This window comes from Pristiophorus japonicus, unplaced genomic scaffold, assembly GCF_044704955.1.
Source record: "Pristiophorus japonicus isolate sPriJap1 unplaced genomic scaffold, sPriJap1.hap1 HAP1_SCAFFOLD_1233, whole genome shotgun sequence".
NCBI classification, from domain to species: Eukaryota; Metazoa; Chordata; class Chondrichthyes; family Pristiophoridae; genus Pristiophorus; species Pristiophorus japonicus.
This window is the reverse complement of record NW_027250897.1, coordinates 30,495-46,186: the sequence shown is the minus strand read 5'-3', so window position 1 is coordinate 46,186 and position 15,692 is coordinate 30,495. Positions and strand designations below refer to the sequence as shown.

The following is a 15,692-nucleotide window of genomic DNA, read 5'->3' as shown; positions in this document are numbered from 1 at the left end:
GGGGGAGAGAATGAGAGACAGTGGGAGAGAGTGAGAGACAGTGGGAGAGAGTGAGAGACGGTGGGAGAGAGTGGAGAGAGGGGTAGACAATGGGTGAGAGTGGGAGACAGTGGGAGAGAGTGAGACAGTGGGAGACAGAGAGAGAGAGAGGGGGAGAGAGTGAGAGACAGAGGGAGAGAGAGAGAGAGACGGGAGAGAGTGAGAGACGGGGAGAGAGACAGAGGGAGAGTGTGAGAGACAGGGGAGACAGTGTGAGACGAGGGGAGAGAGTGTGAGACAGGGGGAGAGAGTGAGAGACAGGGTGAGAGAGTGAGACGGGAGAGAGAGTGAGAGACGGGGAGAGAGACAGAGGGAGAGTGTGAGAGACAGGGGAGACAGTGTGAGACGGGGGGAGAGAGTGTGAGACAGGGGGAGAAAGTGAGAGACAGGGGGAGAGAGTGAGAGACAGGGAGAGAGTGTGAAAAACTGTGGGAAGAGAGTGGGAGACTGGGGGAGACAGGGGAGCGAGTGAGAGACGGGGAGAGAGTGAGAGACAGGGGGAGAGTGTGAGAGACAGGGGGAGAGTGTGAGAGACAGGGGGAGAGTGTGAGAGACAGGAGGAGAGAGTGAGAGACAGGGGGAGAGTGTGAGAGACAGGAGGAGTGAGTGACAGGCAGGGGGAGAGAGTGACAGGCGGGGGGGAGAGTGAGAGACAGGGGGAGGAGAGTGAGAGACAGAAGGAGAGAGTGAGAGACATCGGGAGAAAGTGAGAGACGGGGAGAGAGAGAGAGACAGAGATAGTGAGAAACTGGGGGAGAGAGTGGGAGACTGGGGGAGATAGGGGAGAGAGTGAGAAACAGGGGAGAGTGTGAGAGGCAGGAGGAGAGAGTGAGAGGCAGATGGAGAGAGCAAAAGGCAGAGCGTGACAGGGGAGAGAGGGGGAGACAGAGGGAGGACAGAGGGAGAGAGTGAGAGATGGAGGGAGATAGTGAGAGACAGGGGGCGAGAGTGAGTGACAGTGAGAGACAGAGGGAGAGGTGAGGGTCACTCTTAGATTATTTAATTCTTGCCTCCATTCCCTCAGACCACCACCTGGGGTTTTCAGCCTCCTGGGGCAATCAGTTCATCAGCACTGTTTCATAACGTGGGGGCCGATTGTGAGAGTAAGATACATACTGAGTGCATCCCTCTCCCCCGTCCCCGTCTGCTGACACCTGCACGTGGGGAATATGCTGTGAAATGGGGAAGGGTTTGGACAGCGGGATAGACGGATTATGTCGAGCAGTCGAGGTGGGCATCGCTGAGAGCCCGACCGGGCCCTTCCCAACAGGAGAGTGTCGGGGCGCAGCACGATACACTGGGCCGCGGAGGAGGGGTTTCTCCGCAGGTTAACGGGGAGGGTCCGAGCTGAACACTGAGCAGCAATGGAAGGGTCCTGCCTGGACCCCGGGGCCGGGAGGCGCACATGAGCCGGAATTCTCGGCCTCAGTCTCTAGGGCCGCACTGATCTGCCTTTTCCTGTCTTGCCTTCTCCTTCCAGCCATCCCATACCAGGAGCTCCCGCACACTCCCAGGCTGCCCAACGCTGGCACCAGCACCGTCACCTTCAGTGTCCTTCTCGGCATCCTCGGACTCTCGCTACCGCTGTGCCTGCTGGCAGCTTGTTACTGGAGGCGCAAACGGTGAGTGACCGCCCCGACCTGGGGCATCAGGGAATTGAGCATCAGGGGCCCAGGGCATCGGAGATTGGGGGATCGGGCATCGGCTGTGGTTGGACGTCTACGGTCTGTCGCAAGTTGTTGTTGTACAAACGAGGACCTGAGGGAGTGCAGCGAAGGTTCACCAGACTGATTCCCGGGACGGCAGGACTGACCGATCAAGAAAGACTGAATCAACTGGGCTTGTATTCACTGGAGTTCAGAAGAATGAGAGGGGATCCCATAGAAACGTTTAAAATTCTGACGGGTTTAGACAGGTTAGATGCAGGAAGAATGTTCCCAATGTTGGGGAAGTCCAGAACCAGGGGACACAGTCTAAGGATAAGGGGGAAGCCATTTAGGACCGAGATGAGGAGAAACTTCTTCACCCAGAGAATGGTGTACCTGTGGAATTCTCTACCACAGAAAGTTGTTGAGGCCAATTCACTAAATATATTCAAAAAGGATTTAGATGTACTAGGGGGAATCAAGGGGTATGGCGAGAAAGCAGGAATGGGGTACTGAAGATGCATGTTCAGCCATGAACTCATTGAATGGCGGTCTCGAAGGGCCTAATGTCCTACTCCTGCACCTATTTTCTATGTTTCTATGAGGGGGAAGTTCCCGGAGGTGTTCGGGGGGCGGGATTCCCGCGGGGGGGGGGCGGTGTTAGGGGGTTCCCGGTGGGGGAAGGTCGTTCTTGCGGGGGTTGTTCCTGTTGGGGGGGTTCCGGGGGGGATTTGGGGGGGGGGCCCCGGTGTGGGTGGGGGGGCTTTCTGGGGGAGAGGTGGTTCCTCGTGGGTTGTTCAGTGGAGGAAGGTGTTGGGGGGTTCCCTGGGGGGGGCGGGGGTTTGGGGGGGAGGGGTGTGTTGGGTGGTTCCCGGTGGGGGGAGGGAGGTGCTTCCTGGGATGGTTGTTCCGGGTGTTGGGGGGGTTCCGGGGGGGTGGGGTTGTTGGGGGGGGTTCCCGGGGGGGGGGTGTTTGGGGGGTGAGGGTGTTGGGGGGGTTCCCGGTGGGGGGTGGGCGTTTCCGGGGAGGGGGGGTCCGGAGGCACGGTGCATTAACCAATCTCTGCCAGTCTGACAGTGGCGGAGCTGCACTTAACCAGTTGTTATTGGCTAGAGAGGAGAATGAAACAGCCAATCCTGATCACTAGCGGAGATCCCTGCTGGACCCTCCCTGTGTGGACAGTGCTGGGTGAGGTCCCGTTCTGGTAAATGGGTTAATGGTGTACTGACACTCACCCATGATCCATGGCCATTGTGCCAGGTCACTGCCCCTGAAACACACCACGGCACGGATGGTATTTTCAGGATGGGAGAGGAGGGGGATTGTCGATACAGCGCTGGTCTGTATGTCGGGAGGCAGTTAGAGAGCTGCTCACTCTGAGCACGCTTGGTTGACAAGCTTGGCGTGAGCCCCGATGTTCAGCTTTCTGTACGTTCCGCTTCCTTCGTGGATTGTGAGGAATTGTTTGTGTTTACAGGACAGACCAGAGGTCGCTGGTGTGGAGGTCGTTGGCACTCGGTTACCTGAACCCAGTCGAGCTGTGGGCAGTCAGTGCCATACCCGGGGAGGGCACTGCTCACCCCAGAGCAGCGGGCAGCGAAGGTACCGCCCCTCCTCACTGACACTGTGAGCACTCACTCAGCAATCAGTGGAAGATCATCAGTGCACATCACATCTGCATCGGGGTCGGGCTCTGTCATCATGGGGTAGGTTGTCATAGTAATTGGCTGATCTGGTGTGAGGGCCCAGTCATCTGATCCACAACAGCTTCAAACTCTTCACACACTGACACCTCCTCGCTCAATATGTCCATACATCAACCTGCAATAATGTCTACTGATCTACCATGGTGAAGGATACTGACTGTCCAATGAGGGATTAATGAGACCGTCTTCACACTGGGACACAGTGTAACGAGGGATCTCCACACTGGGACCCAGTGTAACAAGGGATCTCCACACTGGGACCCCATGTAACAAAGCAATCTCCACACTGGGACCCCTTTAATCTCCACACTGGGACCCCGTGTAACGAGGGATCTCCACACTGGGACCCCGTGTAACGAGGGATCTCCACACTGGGACCCCTTTAATCTCCACACTGGGACCCCTTTAATCTCCACACTGGGACCCCGTGTAACAAGGGAATTTCCACAGTGGGACCCTGTGTAACGAGGGATTTCCACACTGGGACCCCTTTAATCTCCACACTGGGACCCCGTGTAACGAGGGATCTACACATGGGGACCCCGTATAACGAGGGATCTCCACACTGGGACCCTGTGTAACGAGGGATTTCCACACTGGGACCCCTTTAATCTCCACACTGGGACCCCGTGTAACGAGGGATCTACACATGGGGACCCCGTATAACGAGGGATCTCCACACTGGGACCCCGTGTAACGCGGGATCTCCACACTGGGATCCTGTGTAACGAGGGATCTCCACACAGGGGAGACAAGCTCTGTGATGATTACCGAGTGTGAGCAGCAGGTGGGAGCTCAGTCCATTCAATAATCCACTCGGCGATGGAACAAGGTTTTCACCACCTCAGGATGTCCCAAAGTGCTTTGCAGCCAATGAAGAAGGTTTGGAGTGTAGTCACTGCTGTAATGTAGGAAACGCGGCAGGCAACCTGCGCACAGCAAGCTCCCATAAAAGCCAATGTCATACTGATTAGACAATCCGTGTTACTGATGTTGGTTGAGGGATAAATATTGGCCCCAGGATACCGGGGAGAACTCCCCTGCTCTTCGAAATACAGCCCTGGGATTTTTTACATCCACCCGAGAGGGCAGACGAGGCCTCGGTTTAATGTCTCATCCGAAAGGCGGCACCTACGACAGTGCAGCACTCCCTCAGTACTGCCCATTCGACAGTGCGGCACTCCCTCAGTATTGCCCCTTCGACAGTGCAGCACTCCCTCAGTACTGCCCCTCTGACAGTGCAGCACTCCCTCGCCCAGTCCCTCGGTCAGCCCCAGTCCCTCGGTCAGTCTCATCCCTCGGTCAGTCCCTGTCCCTCGGTCAGTCTCATCCCTCGATCAGTCCCATCCCTCGGTCAGTCCCAGTCCCTCGGTCAGCCCCAGTCCCTCGATCAGTCACTCGGTCAGTCCCAGTCCCTCGGTCAGTCCCATCCCTCGGTCAGTCCCAGTCCCATTCCTCGGTCAGTCCCATCCCTCGGTCAGTCCCATCCCTCGGTCAGTCCCAGGCCCTCGGTCAGTCCCATCCCTCGGTCAGTCACTCGGTCAGTCCCATCCCTCGGTCAGTCCCTCGGTCAGTCCCAGGCCCTCGGTCAGTCACTCGGTCAGTCCCAGTCCCTCGGTCAGTCCCAGGCCCTCGGTCATTCCCGTCCCTCGGTCAGTCCCATCTCTCGGTCAGTCCCAGTCCCTCGGTCAGTCCCGTCCCTCGGTCAGTCCCATCTCTCATCAATCCCAGTCTCTCGGTCAGTCCCATCCCTCGGTCAGTCCCAGTCCCTCGGTCAGCCCCAGTCCCTCGATCAGTCACTCGGTCAGTCCCAGTCCCTCGGTCAGTCCCATCCCTCGGTCAGTCCCAGTCCCATTCCTCGGTCAGTCCCATCCCTCGGTCAGTCCCAGTCCCTCTGTCAGTCCCAGTCCCTCGGTCAGTCCCATCCCTCGTCAGCCCCTCGGTCAGTCCCATCTCTCGCCCAGTCCCTCGGTCAGTCCCGTCCCTCGGTCAGTCCCATCTCTCGCCCAGTCCCTCGGTCAGTCCGAGTCCCTCGGTCAGTCCCATCCCTTGGTCAGCCCCAGTCCCTCGGTCAGTCCCATCCCTCGGTCAGTCCAAGTCCCTCTGTCAGTCCCATCCCTCGGTCAGTCCCTCAGTCAGTCCCAATCCCTCGGTCAGTCCCAGTCCCTCGGTTAGTCCCAGTCCCTCGGTTAGTCCCAGTCCCTCGGTCAGCCCCAGTCCTCGGTCAGTCCCATCCCTTGGTCAGTCCCTCGGTCAGTCCCATCCCTCAGTCAGTCCCAGTCCCTCGGTCGGTCCCATCCCTTGGTCAGTCCCTCGTTCAGCCCCAGTCCCTCGGTCAGTCCCGTCCCTCGGTCAGTCCCATCCCTCGGTCAGTCCCAGTCCCTTGGTCAGTCCCATCTCTCGGTCAATCCCATCTCTCGGTCAGTCCCAGTCCCTCGGTCAGTCCCATCCCTCGGTCAGTCCCATCCCTCGGTCAGCCCCAGTCCCTCGGTCAGTCCCATCCCTCGGTCAGTCCCAGTCCCTCGGTCAGTCCCATTCCTCGGTCAGTCCCTCGGTCAGTCCCAGTCCCTCGGTCAGTCTCAGTCTCCCAGTCCCTTGGTCAGTCCCATCCCTCGCTCAGTCCCGCAGGATTAAATGTTTCTGATGAGACCAGTGATTGGATGGCTGTGGATCTGAATTAAATGATTGACCAAAACACTGCCGTTGGTGGGAATATGTTTTATTGCGGAGATGGTAGTGTTGCCCTGAGTCTGCGAGTGGAGAGCTTGTCTCCGGGCAGCCTGGGCTAAAACAAACGTGTTTAATTTATGAAATGCCTTTCACTCCCCCGTCCCCCGTCCCCCCCAGTTGGTGCTGAGCTGTAAACGCTCGGAGTTCGAGCACAGCGAGTGCTTTAGAAAGGTTGGTGCTGAGCTGAGGACGATGTGCCCTGTGAGAAGTGCCCCAGATACTGAGCCCATGACCCTGTGTGCGGTTTCTCGAGTTGGGTCAGCTCGGTCTGTGCCTGGTTTTGACGTGTGAAGGCCAAGTACAGATTAGCTCAGACTGAGGCTCCCAGTTGATAATTGTCACCTTCACACGGCATGTGGTCCAAGGAGATCAGGAGAGAGATGGGGCCCGTTGTGGTGGCATTGACTGTGCAGCCTGAGGAACCTTATGCAGTGCAGGGGGGTTCTGCTAAGGGTGTCAGGGTGACTATCAGTGGGTTATAGGATTACCATGGGCTACAGGTAGGAAATCAGAGTGTTGCACCTATTACTACCTGTGTGTGTGGGAAAAAACTTGGGTAAGAGTGATCATCGCATCATAAGGTTTAGATTAGAAATGGAGAAGAGCAAGGAACAATCTAAAGTGGAAGTTGGAAGTTGGAAGAGGGCCAACTTCAGTGGGATGGGAGGCGACGTCGCCCGGGTAAAATGGAACCAAAGATTGACAGGAAAACTGTAAGGGAACAATGGGTGATCTTTAAGGAGGAGATGTTTCAGGTACAGGCTATGGATATTCCAACAGGAGCGAAAGGAAGGTGAACCAAAGCCAGGGCCCCTTGGATGACGAGGGAGATGGAGAATATGCTGAAACAAAAATAGAGGGCGTATGATGCATTCAGGTGAATTTTTCAAATGGGAGCCAGGCCAAATACAATCTCAGAATATGAGAATAGAATGGTGGACAACATAAAAGGAAACCCAAAAATACCAGAATGGTTCCAGGGATGATGAAGTTTAGCTACAAGGTTAGGTTTGGAGAAGCTGGGGTTGAGGGGAGGTTTGATAGAGTTGTGCAAGATTAATACAGGTTTAGATAAGTTAGACAAAGAAAAGCTGTTTCCATTTGCTGATGCTGCAAGGACCAGGGGGTTGTGAGAAGAACGTTTTTACGCAGGGAGTGGTAACGATCTGGAACTCGCTGCCAACGAGGTTGGTGGAAACGGAGACGATCAATGATTTCAAAAGGAAACTGGATAGGTACTCGAGGGAAATAAACTTGCGGGGCTCTGGGATAGAGCAGGGCAATGGGACTGACTGGATAGCTCTACAGAGAGCTGGCCTGTTCCGTAATGCCTCTATGACTGTCAGTTACATGTCGAATATCAGTGTGTTATTTTATAACTGCTGGTTATGAGGGGATCCTGAGTGTTACACTTTACTATTAGTTATTAGTGCAATTTCAGTTGCCATTAGTTAATCAAAGTTTATCTCACCTCTGGTTCCACACTGCTAATTGCATCGTCATCCTCAGTCTCCCCTCCCCCGCTCTCGATCTCCCCTCCCCCGCCCTCGGTCTCCCCTCCCTTGCTCTCGGTCTCCCCTCCCCCGCTCTCAGTCTCCCTCCCCGGCCCTCGGTCGCTCCTCCCCCCTGTCTCGGGCTGTCCCTCCGCCCTCTGTCTCCCCCCACCCTCCGTCTCCCCATCCCCGCCCTCAATCTCCCCTCCCTCGATCTCCCCTCCCCGCCCTCGATCTCCCCTCCCCCGCCCTCGATCTCCCCTGCTCTCGGTCTCCCCTCCCCCTTCAATGGTCTCCCCTGTCCCCTCCCCCTGCCCTCGGTCCCCCTTCCCCCGCCCTCAGTTACCCCTCCCCCACCCTCGGTCTCCCCTCCCCCGCCCCCGGTCTGCCCTCCCCCGCCTCCAGTCTCCCCTACCCGGCCCTCGGTCTCCCCTGTCTCCTCCCCCAGTCTCCCATACCCTGCCCTCGGTCTCCCCTCCCCCACCCTCGGTCTCCCCTCTCCCCGCCCCTGGTCTCCCCTCCCCTGCCCTCGGTCTGCCCTCCCTCACCCCCAGTCTCCCCTACCCTGCCCTCGGTCTCCCCTCTCCCCGCCCCTGATGTTTGACAAAGCAAAATTGAAGCCCATGGAATTAAAGGGGCAGTGACTGTGGATACAAAATGAGCTAAGGGACAGAAAGCAGAGAGAGTAGTGGTGAACGGTTGTTTTTCGGACTGGAGGAAGGTATACAGTGGTGTTCCCCAGGGCTCGGTATTCGCCCACTGCTTTTCTTGACATATATATTAATGATCTGAACTTGGGTATGTAGGGCACAATTTCAGAGTTTGCAGATGACACAAAACTTGGAAATGTAGTAAACAGTGAGGATAATGACAGACTTCAGGAGGACACAGACAGACTGGGGAAATGGGCAGACACGGCGCAGATCAAATTTAATGCAGAGAAATGTGGTGACATTTTGGCAGGAAATATGAGGAGAGACGACATAAACTGCATGGGAGAATGTTACAGTGGGTGCAGGAACAGAGAGAGCTGGGGGTGTGTGCACAAATCCTTGAAGGTGGTAGGGCAGGCTGAGGCAGCCATTAAAAAAGTTTACAGGATCCTGGGCTTCCTAAATAGAGGCAGGAAGTTATGCTAAACTTTTATTAAACACCAGTTCGGTCCCAGCTGGAGTATTGTGTCCAATTCTGGGCACCGCACTTTAGGAAGGATGGGAAGGCCTTGGAGAGGGTACAGAGGGAGATTTACAAGAATGATGCCGGGGATGAGGAACTTCAGTGACGTGGGCAGACTCGAGAAGCTGGGGTTGTTCTCCTTGGAGCAGCGAAGGTTGAGAGGAGATTTAATAGAGGTGTTCAAAATCACGATTTGAGAGTAAATAAGGAGAAAGTGTTTCCAGTGGCAGGAGGCTCGGTAACTAGAGGACACAGCGAAGGTGATTGACCAAAGACCCAGAGGGAAGAGATGGAAAAAATTGAAGACAGCAAGTTGTGATGGGGAACGCGCTGTCTGAAAGGGCGGTGGGAGCAGATTCAATAGTGACTGTCAAACAGGGAATTGGATAAATACTGGAAGGGAAATAATTTGCACGGCTGTGGGGAATAGGTCAGTGGGACTAAGGGACTAACCTCTACCAATGAGCCAGCACAGGCTAAGGGGCCGAATGGCCGCCTTCTGTCCTGTATCATTCTATCAACAGTTGGTGCAGAAAAAACGAGCAAAGACACTCAACCATCGGGGATCCAACCTTTATAGGTGTATACAGCAACAGGTACAGTCATATGCTCAATATCCAATCACATCACATGCTACAGGGGTCAACGCAGTGACATCATCAATACCCACAGAGGTCAAATCTAAGCTGTAGTTTGAAACCTTTTTTCAAAATATTAATATTTCAAATAATCTGCGAATAAATATGCTAAATTTATATTATACATAATAAATACACGTCAAGTGCTGTACTGAGGTACAGTTGGACAGAACAGCCTGCACTTCTCATCTTGAGGCCATCAGCAACCAGACTCCTCCTCTCTTCACAATCTCCCTGACACACTCCCTCTCTCTCACTCCCACACTCCCTCTCTCTCTCTCTCTCACTCCCACACTCCCTCTCTCTCTCACTCCCACACGCCCTCTCTCTCTCACTTCCACACTCCCTCTCTCTCTCTCACTCCCACACTCCCTCTCTCGCTCTCCCTCACACACTCTCTCTCTCGCTCTCCCTCACACACTCCCTCTCTCGCTCTCCCTCACACACTCCCTCTCTCGCTCTCCCTCCCACACTCCCTCTCTCGCTCTCCCTCCCACACTCCCTCTCTCGCTCTCCCTCCCACACTCCCTCTCTCGCTCTCCCTCCCACACTCCCTCTCTCGCTCTCACTCCCACACTCCCTCTCTCTCTCACTCCCACACTCCCTCTCTCTCACTCCCTTTCTCTCTCACTCTCCCTCACACTCCCTCTCTCACTCCATCTCTCTCTCACTCCCACACTCTCGCTCTCGCTCCCTCTCTCTAGCGCTTCCTCACACTCTCGCTCTCGCTCCCTCACACATTTCCTCTCTCGCTCCCTCACACTCTCTCTCCCTCACACACTCCCTCACTCTCTCTCTCTCTCTCTCTCTCTCACACTCTCTCTCTCTCTCTCCCTCACATTCTCTCTCGCTCTCACACACTCTCTCTCCCTCACACACACTCTCTCTCTCTCTCCCTCACACACACTCTCTCTCGCTTCCTCACACTCCCTCTCTCGCTCAGTCACACTTTTGCTCTCACTCCCTCACACACTCCCTCTCTCTCGCTCCTTCACACACTCCCTCTCTCTCGCTCCCTCACACACTCCCTCCCCGCAAGTTGTCCATTTACACAGCTGATCTCTCCACCTACACGATACGGAGGTGTGGTGTATGCCAGTTATGTACACGCGGAGGCAGCAGACTGGGAGCCGGTACAAGGGGCAGCCAGCCATCAGTGCTGGAACACTCGCGTCACATTCCCAGGACCCAAGCGGTTCAGGCCTGCGAGAGGCAGCTCTGCAGGAACAGTTCATCTCACTACACGACCCGTAGCTCGCAATGGAATCTTGCTTCAAGGGGCCGTTCCCGCAGCCCCTGGTTCCCACGGTTACAGAAGGCCGGACACCAGCCAGCGGGTCTAGCGATGGCACCGACGGTCAGCGGGTCTGGCAAGATGGTCAGCAGGTCTGGCGAGAGCAGCGACGGTCAGAGAGAGGCCCTGGTATTTTAGTTCAAGCCCCAGCGAGGGTCTGTCAGACAGATTGTGTGATTGTGATCTGGCGCATTGTCCAGGTAATAACAAAGAGTCCTAATTGTGCAGGGTGGCAGTGCTGGCACAAGGGCCCAGTGTTTCCTGGGGCAGGTGAAGGGGTGGCAAGGCTGTTGTGCACCTGCACTCAGCAACATCGCTTCCTGTTGGCCTTATGGCTTGGATTCAGAGCCCGGACGCCCCAAACTTCTCTTCAGTGCGTAGAAATCTGGGGGGAACAGGGAGGTGCGGTTAACAGCTGGGAGTGACGGCTGGTTAATGCATTGCTGTATCGGGGTAGGAAGACACATTTAACAGTTATGAGGGACAGCGTCTGCCCAGGGGTTTGCTGCCAATCAGCTCACACACAAATTGTCATTTCCGGTTGAGGAAGAAGAGGAGGTCATTCAGCCCCTCAGCCCTGCTCCGATCTGATCATGGCCAATATTCCCAACGTCCACCTGCCCCCGAACTCCTTCCCCCAAGATGCTGCATTGTGCCGAGGGTAGGGGTCCCATGGGTGAGGGCCAGGGTCTGGGCCCTCACCAACCCGGACAAGACGTGTGGGCAGGCTATCCCACCCTTGGGGAAAGGGGTGGTGGGGGTTGGAGCACACCCAACCAACCCGCTCCTCACCCATTGCCCAGACACACAGCACTAGGTGCTGGACAGTAACTGAGCCTCTCGGGAGAGGCCGGCCCTTCAGGGTCCGGGGAGGGGTACTCGGAATAGGGGGGGGGCACGGATGAGGGGGGCTCAGTACAGAGGAGAGCACAGTACGGGGGGGGGGCTCGGTACGGGGGGCATGGTATGGGAGGGGGGGGGCATGGAACGGGTTGGGACGGTACGGGGAGGCCACGGAACGGGGGGGTTCGGTACAGAGGGGAGCTCAGTATGGGGGGCGGCTGTGGACGGGGGGGACTCGGAACGGGTTGGCTCGGTACGGAGGGGGGAATGATACGGTGGGGGCACGGTACAGGGGGGGACACAGTATTGGGGGGGGGGGCTCGGAAAGGGGGGGCACAGTATGGGGGGATCGGTACAGGGGGGCACAGTATGGGGTGCTCGGTATGGGCGGGGCACGGAACAGAGGGGGGCTCAGTATGGGGGGGGCACGGTACGGAGCGGGGCACGGTGTGCGGTGAACACAGTATGGGGGGCTCGGTATGGGGGGGGCACGATACGGGGGAGGTACGGTACAGGGGGGAGGCTCAGTATGGGGAGGGGATGATACGGCGGGGGACATGGTATGAGGGGGAACGGTACAGGGGTTCGGGACGATCCCTCGAGGGCCCCCCCCCCCCCCCCCCACGGAAGGTTAGCCGAAGACGCCCCTACCTGTGATGACGCTTTGCTTCCTCTTGCGGCCGCGTGTTGCCTGTGGCGGATCGGCGGCCTGTCGCGATGACACGCTCTCCTCCTGGGCTTCACTCACCGGCCCCGGCGGGTTGGGGAGCCCGTGTCGCGGGCCGCCGTGCACACACGGTCTGTAGAACGCCGGGACCTCACAACTCGCCAGCGCCTCCCACTGGAGGGCCCCTTCCACAGGACGATCCTCCTCGAAGTCAAAGGCCCACATGCTTCGCGCTGTCTCCAGCTCGCTCCGCAGCTCTCTCTTCACCTCCAATCTCAGCTGCTGCCCATCAACCCGGCCAAAGAGACTCCGGCAAACCTTCCCGGGCTGCCCGCCCAACGCTCGCCACACATCAACGGGAAAAGACAAAGCCTCCTCCTGAAAATCACAAGGCCAACTATTCACACACAGCTCATACACCCTCTGCACACACCCTCTGCACACACCAGCGACTACAGCGGCACTGAGCACTGAGTGAGGTTGGGCTGGGACCTGGGGGACGTGGGCTGGGACCTGGGGGACGGGGGCTGGGGAGCTGGGGACTGGTCTGTACGGGACAGGGGACTGGACAGAGACAGGCTGCAGTTTTTGCCAAGCGATGTACTGGAGTGTGGACACAATACAGAACGGGGTGTGAGTCCAGGTTCAGTAATCAGGAATTAAGCTCGATATTAATACCGAGACTGTTCGAGTTTGGTTCACATCCTCAAGCCGCTCGGACAGTGGATGAGTTGCAACACGGAGCCAGACCTGCAGCACCGATCTCACCGTCTCGCTCTGGGCAACACCGACAAGGCTGTCCCTGTACCCGGCAACAGCTGGGGGGTTAAAGGCAGAGTAACACTGAGCCCGCCTCGGTTTAACGTTTCGTCTGAAAGACGGCACCTCCGACAGCCCAGCACTCCCTCAGCACTGCCCTGGAGCATCAGCCTGGATTTATGTGATCAAATTCCTGCAGTGGGACTTGCCCTAACTTGTCCTCAGCAATCTTTCAAACCTGACCATTGCAGAATTAATGAAGCGTCTGACGAACCAATCTTCCCGGTTTAGTTCAGAGAAATTTAAAGTGACACAGATATAACTAGTGGTTGCAGTGAGGGGGAGGCGGCAGGGGCGGGAGTGAGGGGAGGGGAGGGGGCGGAAGTGAGGAGGAGGGGAGATGGGCAGGGGAGGGGGCAGGAGTGGGGGATGGGGACGGGGCGATAGTGAGGGGAGAGGGCAGGAGTGAGGGGGAGGGGGGGATTGGCAGGGGCGAGATTGAGGGGGAGAGCTGGGAGGGAAGTGTGCAAGGGGCAGAGCAGGGGTAACAGCGAGGTGGTCCTGCAGTAATCGGGCAGTGGGGGAGAGGGGAGGGGGGCCTTTGCTGGAGTTCAGGAGGAGAAGCGGATGAGTCAGCTCTCGCAGTCACAGCTTTGCCCAGGCATGTTCAGTGAAGTCAGGGACAGGACTGGACATGTCAGCACACGCCAGCACTTGACACTGAGCCCCAGGAACCAATGCACCCAACTCCCAAACCAGCTCAGGCCAAACCAAACTACTCCCTTCCACCCCTGCAACCTCCGCTCCAGATTTCCAGCCCCTATACACACCACCCGCCCTCCCACCACACCCAGCCCCTATACAGAACACCCCCCCCACACCCAGACCCCCGCCACATCCAGTCCCTATACACCCGACACACCCAGCCCCTATACACCCACCACACCCAGCCCCTATACACAACACCCCTCCCCCACACCCAGCCCCTATACACGCCCCTCCCACACACCCAGCCCCGATACACCCCCCCACCCACACCCAGCCCCTATACAACCCCCCCCTCCACACCCAGCCCCAATACACCCCCCCCACACCCAGCCCCAATACACCCCCCACACCCAGCCCCTATACACCCCCCCCCCACACCCAGCCCCAATACACCCCCCACATCCAGCCCCTATACACCCCCCCCCACACCCAGCCCCTATACACCCAGCCCCTATACACCCCCCCCACACCCAGACCCTATACACCCCCCACACCCAGCCCCTATACACCCCCCCCACACCCAGCCCCAATACACCCCCGCTACACCCAGCCCCTATACACACACATGCCCCACACCCAGCCCCTATACATTCCCCACCCGATACCCAGCCCCTATACACCCCCCCTCACACCCAGACCCTATACACCCCCCACACCCAGTCCCTATACACCCCCCCCACACCCAGCCCCTATACATCCCCCCCCACACCCAGCCCCAATACACCCCCGCTACACCCAGCCCCTATACACACACATGCCCCACACCCAGCCCCTATACATTCCCCACCCGATACCCAGCCCCTATACACTCCCCCCACACCCAGACCCTATACACCCCCCACACCCAGTCCCTATACACTTCCCCCACACCCAGCCCCTATGCCCCTATACACCCCCCCCCACACCCAGCCCCAATACACCCCCGCTACACCCAGCCCCTATACACACACATGCCCCACACCCAGCCCCTATACATTCCCCACCCGATACCCAGCCCCTATACACCCCCCCCCGACACCCAGCCCCTATACAACCCCCCCCCCACATCAAGCCCCAATACACCCCCCACGCCCAGCCCATATACACCCCCTCCCACACACCCAGCCCCTATACACCCCCCTCACACCCAGCCCCGATACAACCCCCCCCCCACACACCCAGCCCCGATACAACCCCCCCCCCCCCCACACCCAGCCCCGATACAACCCCCCCCCCCCCCCCGCCCCACACCCAGCCCCTATACACCCTCCCGCCCATGAACATCTCACACTCCAGGTACCAGATGTGACTTCGAGCGCTTCCCGTAAGAATCAGACCCTGTTTATCCGGGAGGGAAGGCACGGCAGTGGGACCCTGTCCCGGGGACCCCGGGCTGGGGGTGGGACTGGACCCCCCCGGGTGCGGTGTGCCGGCCCGGCCCGGGGGTCCGGGATCTGAACACACTGACAGGTCGCGGAGCGAAAACATTTCTCAAGTAAAAGCAGTTCTTGAGTGAGACGGATTGGAAGCCGCTCCCGATCGCCAGGCAGCACTCACCATGTCAGCACCGACAGCCCGGGACCGCGGGACTGCCCGGGACTGCCCGGCACAGCGAGCTCTCACCTTCCCGGAAAGCGGAGCGGCGCCCGGGCATGTTGCATAATGCTCGCATCATCTGATGTGTGAGCTCCGCCCAGCCCGGGGAGGGAGCTAAACACACACTCTCTCACCGGCTGGAGCCCTCCCTGAGCCTAACCCCGAGCCAACCCTAACCCAAACCCTGAGCCCAATACCAGCCCTAGCCCGAACCCCAACCCCAGCCCCAGCCCGAGGAGGGAGCTAAACACACACTCTCATCGGCTGGAGCCGGCTCCCTGCTCCCCTCCCTGAGCCTAACCCTGAGTCAACCCCAACCCTCCCGCTACCAGCCTAACTCTAACCCCAGCCCCAACCC

General features: G+C 58.0%; 2 protein-coding genes across 2 annotated transcripts; one reads left to right on the top strand and one right to left on the bottom strand.

Moving 5' to 3' along the window:
* Positions 1 to 1,056: 1,056 nt before the first annotated feature.
* Positions 1,057 to 6,074, top strand: LOC139242137 (uncharacterized). Its single transcript, XM_070870251.1, has 3 exons — positions 1,057 to 1,142; positions 1,520 to 1,661; positions 3,163 to 6,074. The coding sequence occupies exon 3, from the start codon at positions 4,500 to 4,502 to the stop codon at positions 6,033 to 6,035; it is 1,536 nt and encodes a 511-aa protein (XP_070726352.1). The 5' UTR covers positions 1,057 to 1,142; positions 1,520 to 1,661; positions 3,163 to 4,499; the 3' UTR covers positions 6,036 to 6,074.
* A 3,913-nt stretch (positions 6,075 to 9,987) lies between these two features.
* On the bottom strand, positions 9,988 to 15,460 carry LOC139242138 (cyclin-dependent kinase inhibitor 1-like). The gene is made up of 3 exons (XM_070870252.1): positions 15,296 to 15,460; positions 12,217 to 12,610; positions 9,988 to 11,107 (listed from the first exon to the last, which is right to left on the bottom strand). The coding sequence occupies exons 1-3, from the start codon at positions 15,296 to 15,298 to the stop codon at positions 11,052 to 11,054; spliced, it is 453 nt and encodes a 150-aa protein (XP_070726353.1). The 5' UTR covers positions 15,299 to 15,460; the 3' UTR covers positions 9,988 to 11,051.
* Between the last annotated feature and the right edge of the window lie 232 nt (positions 15,461 to 15,692).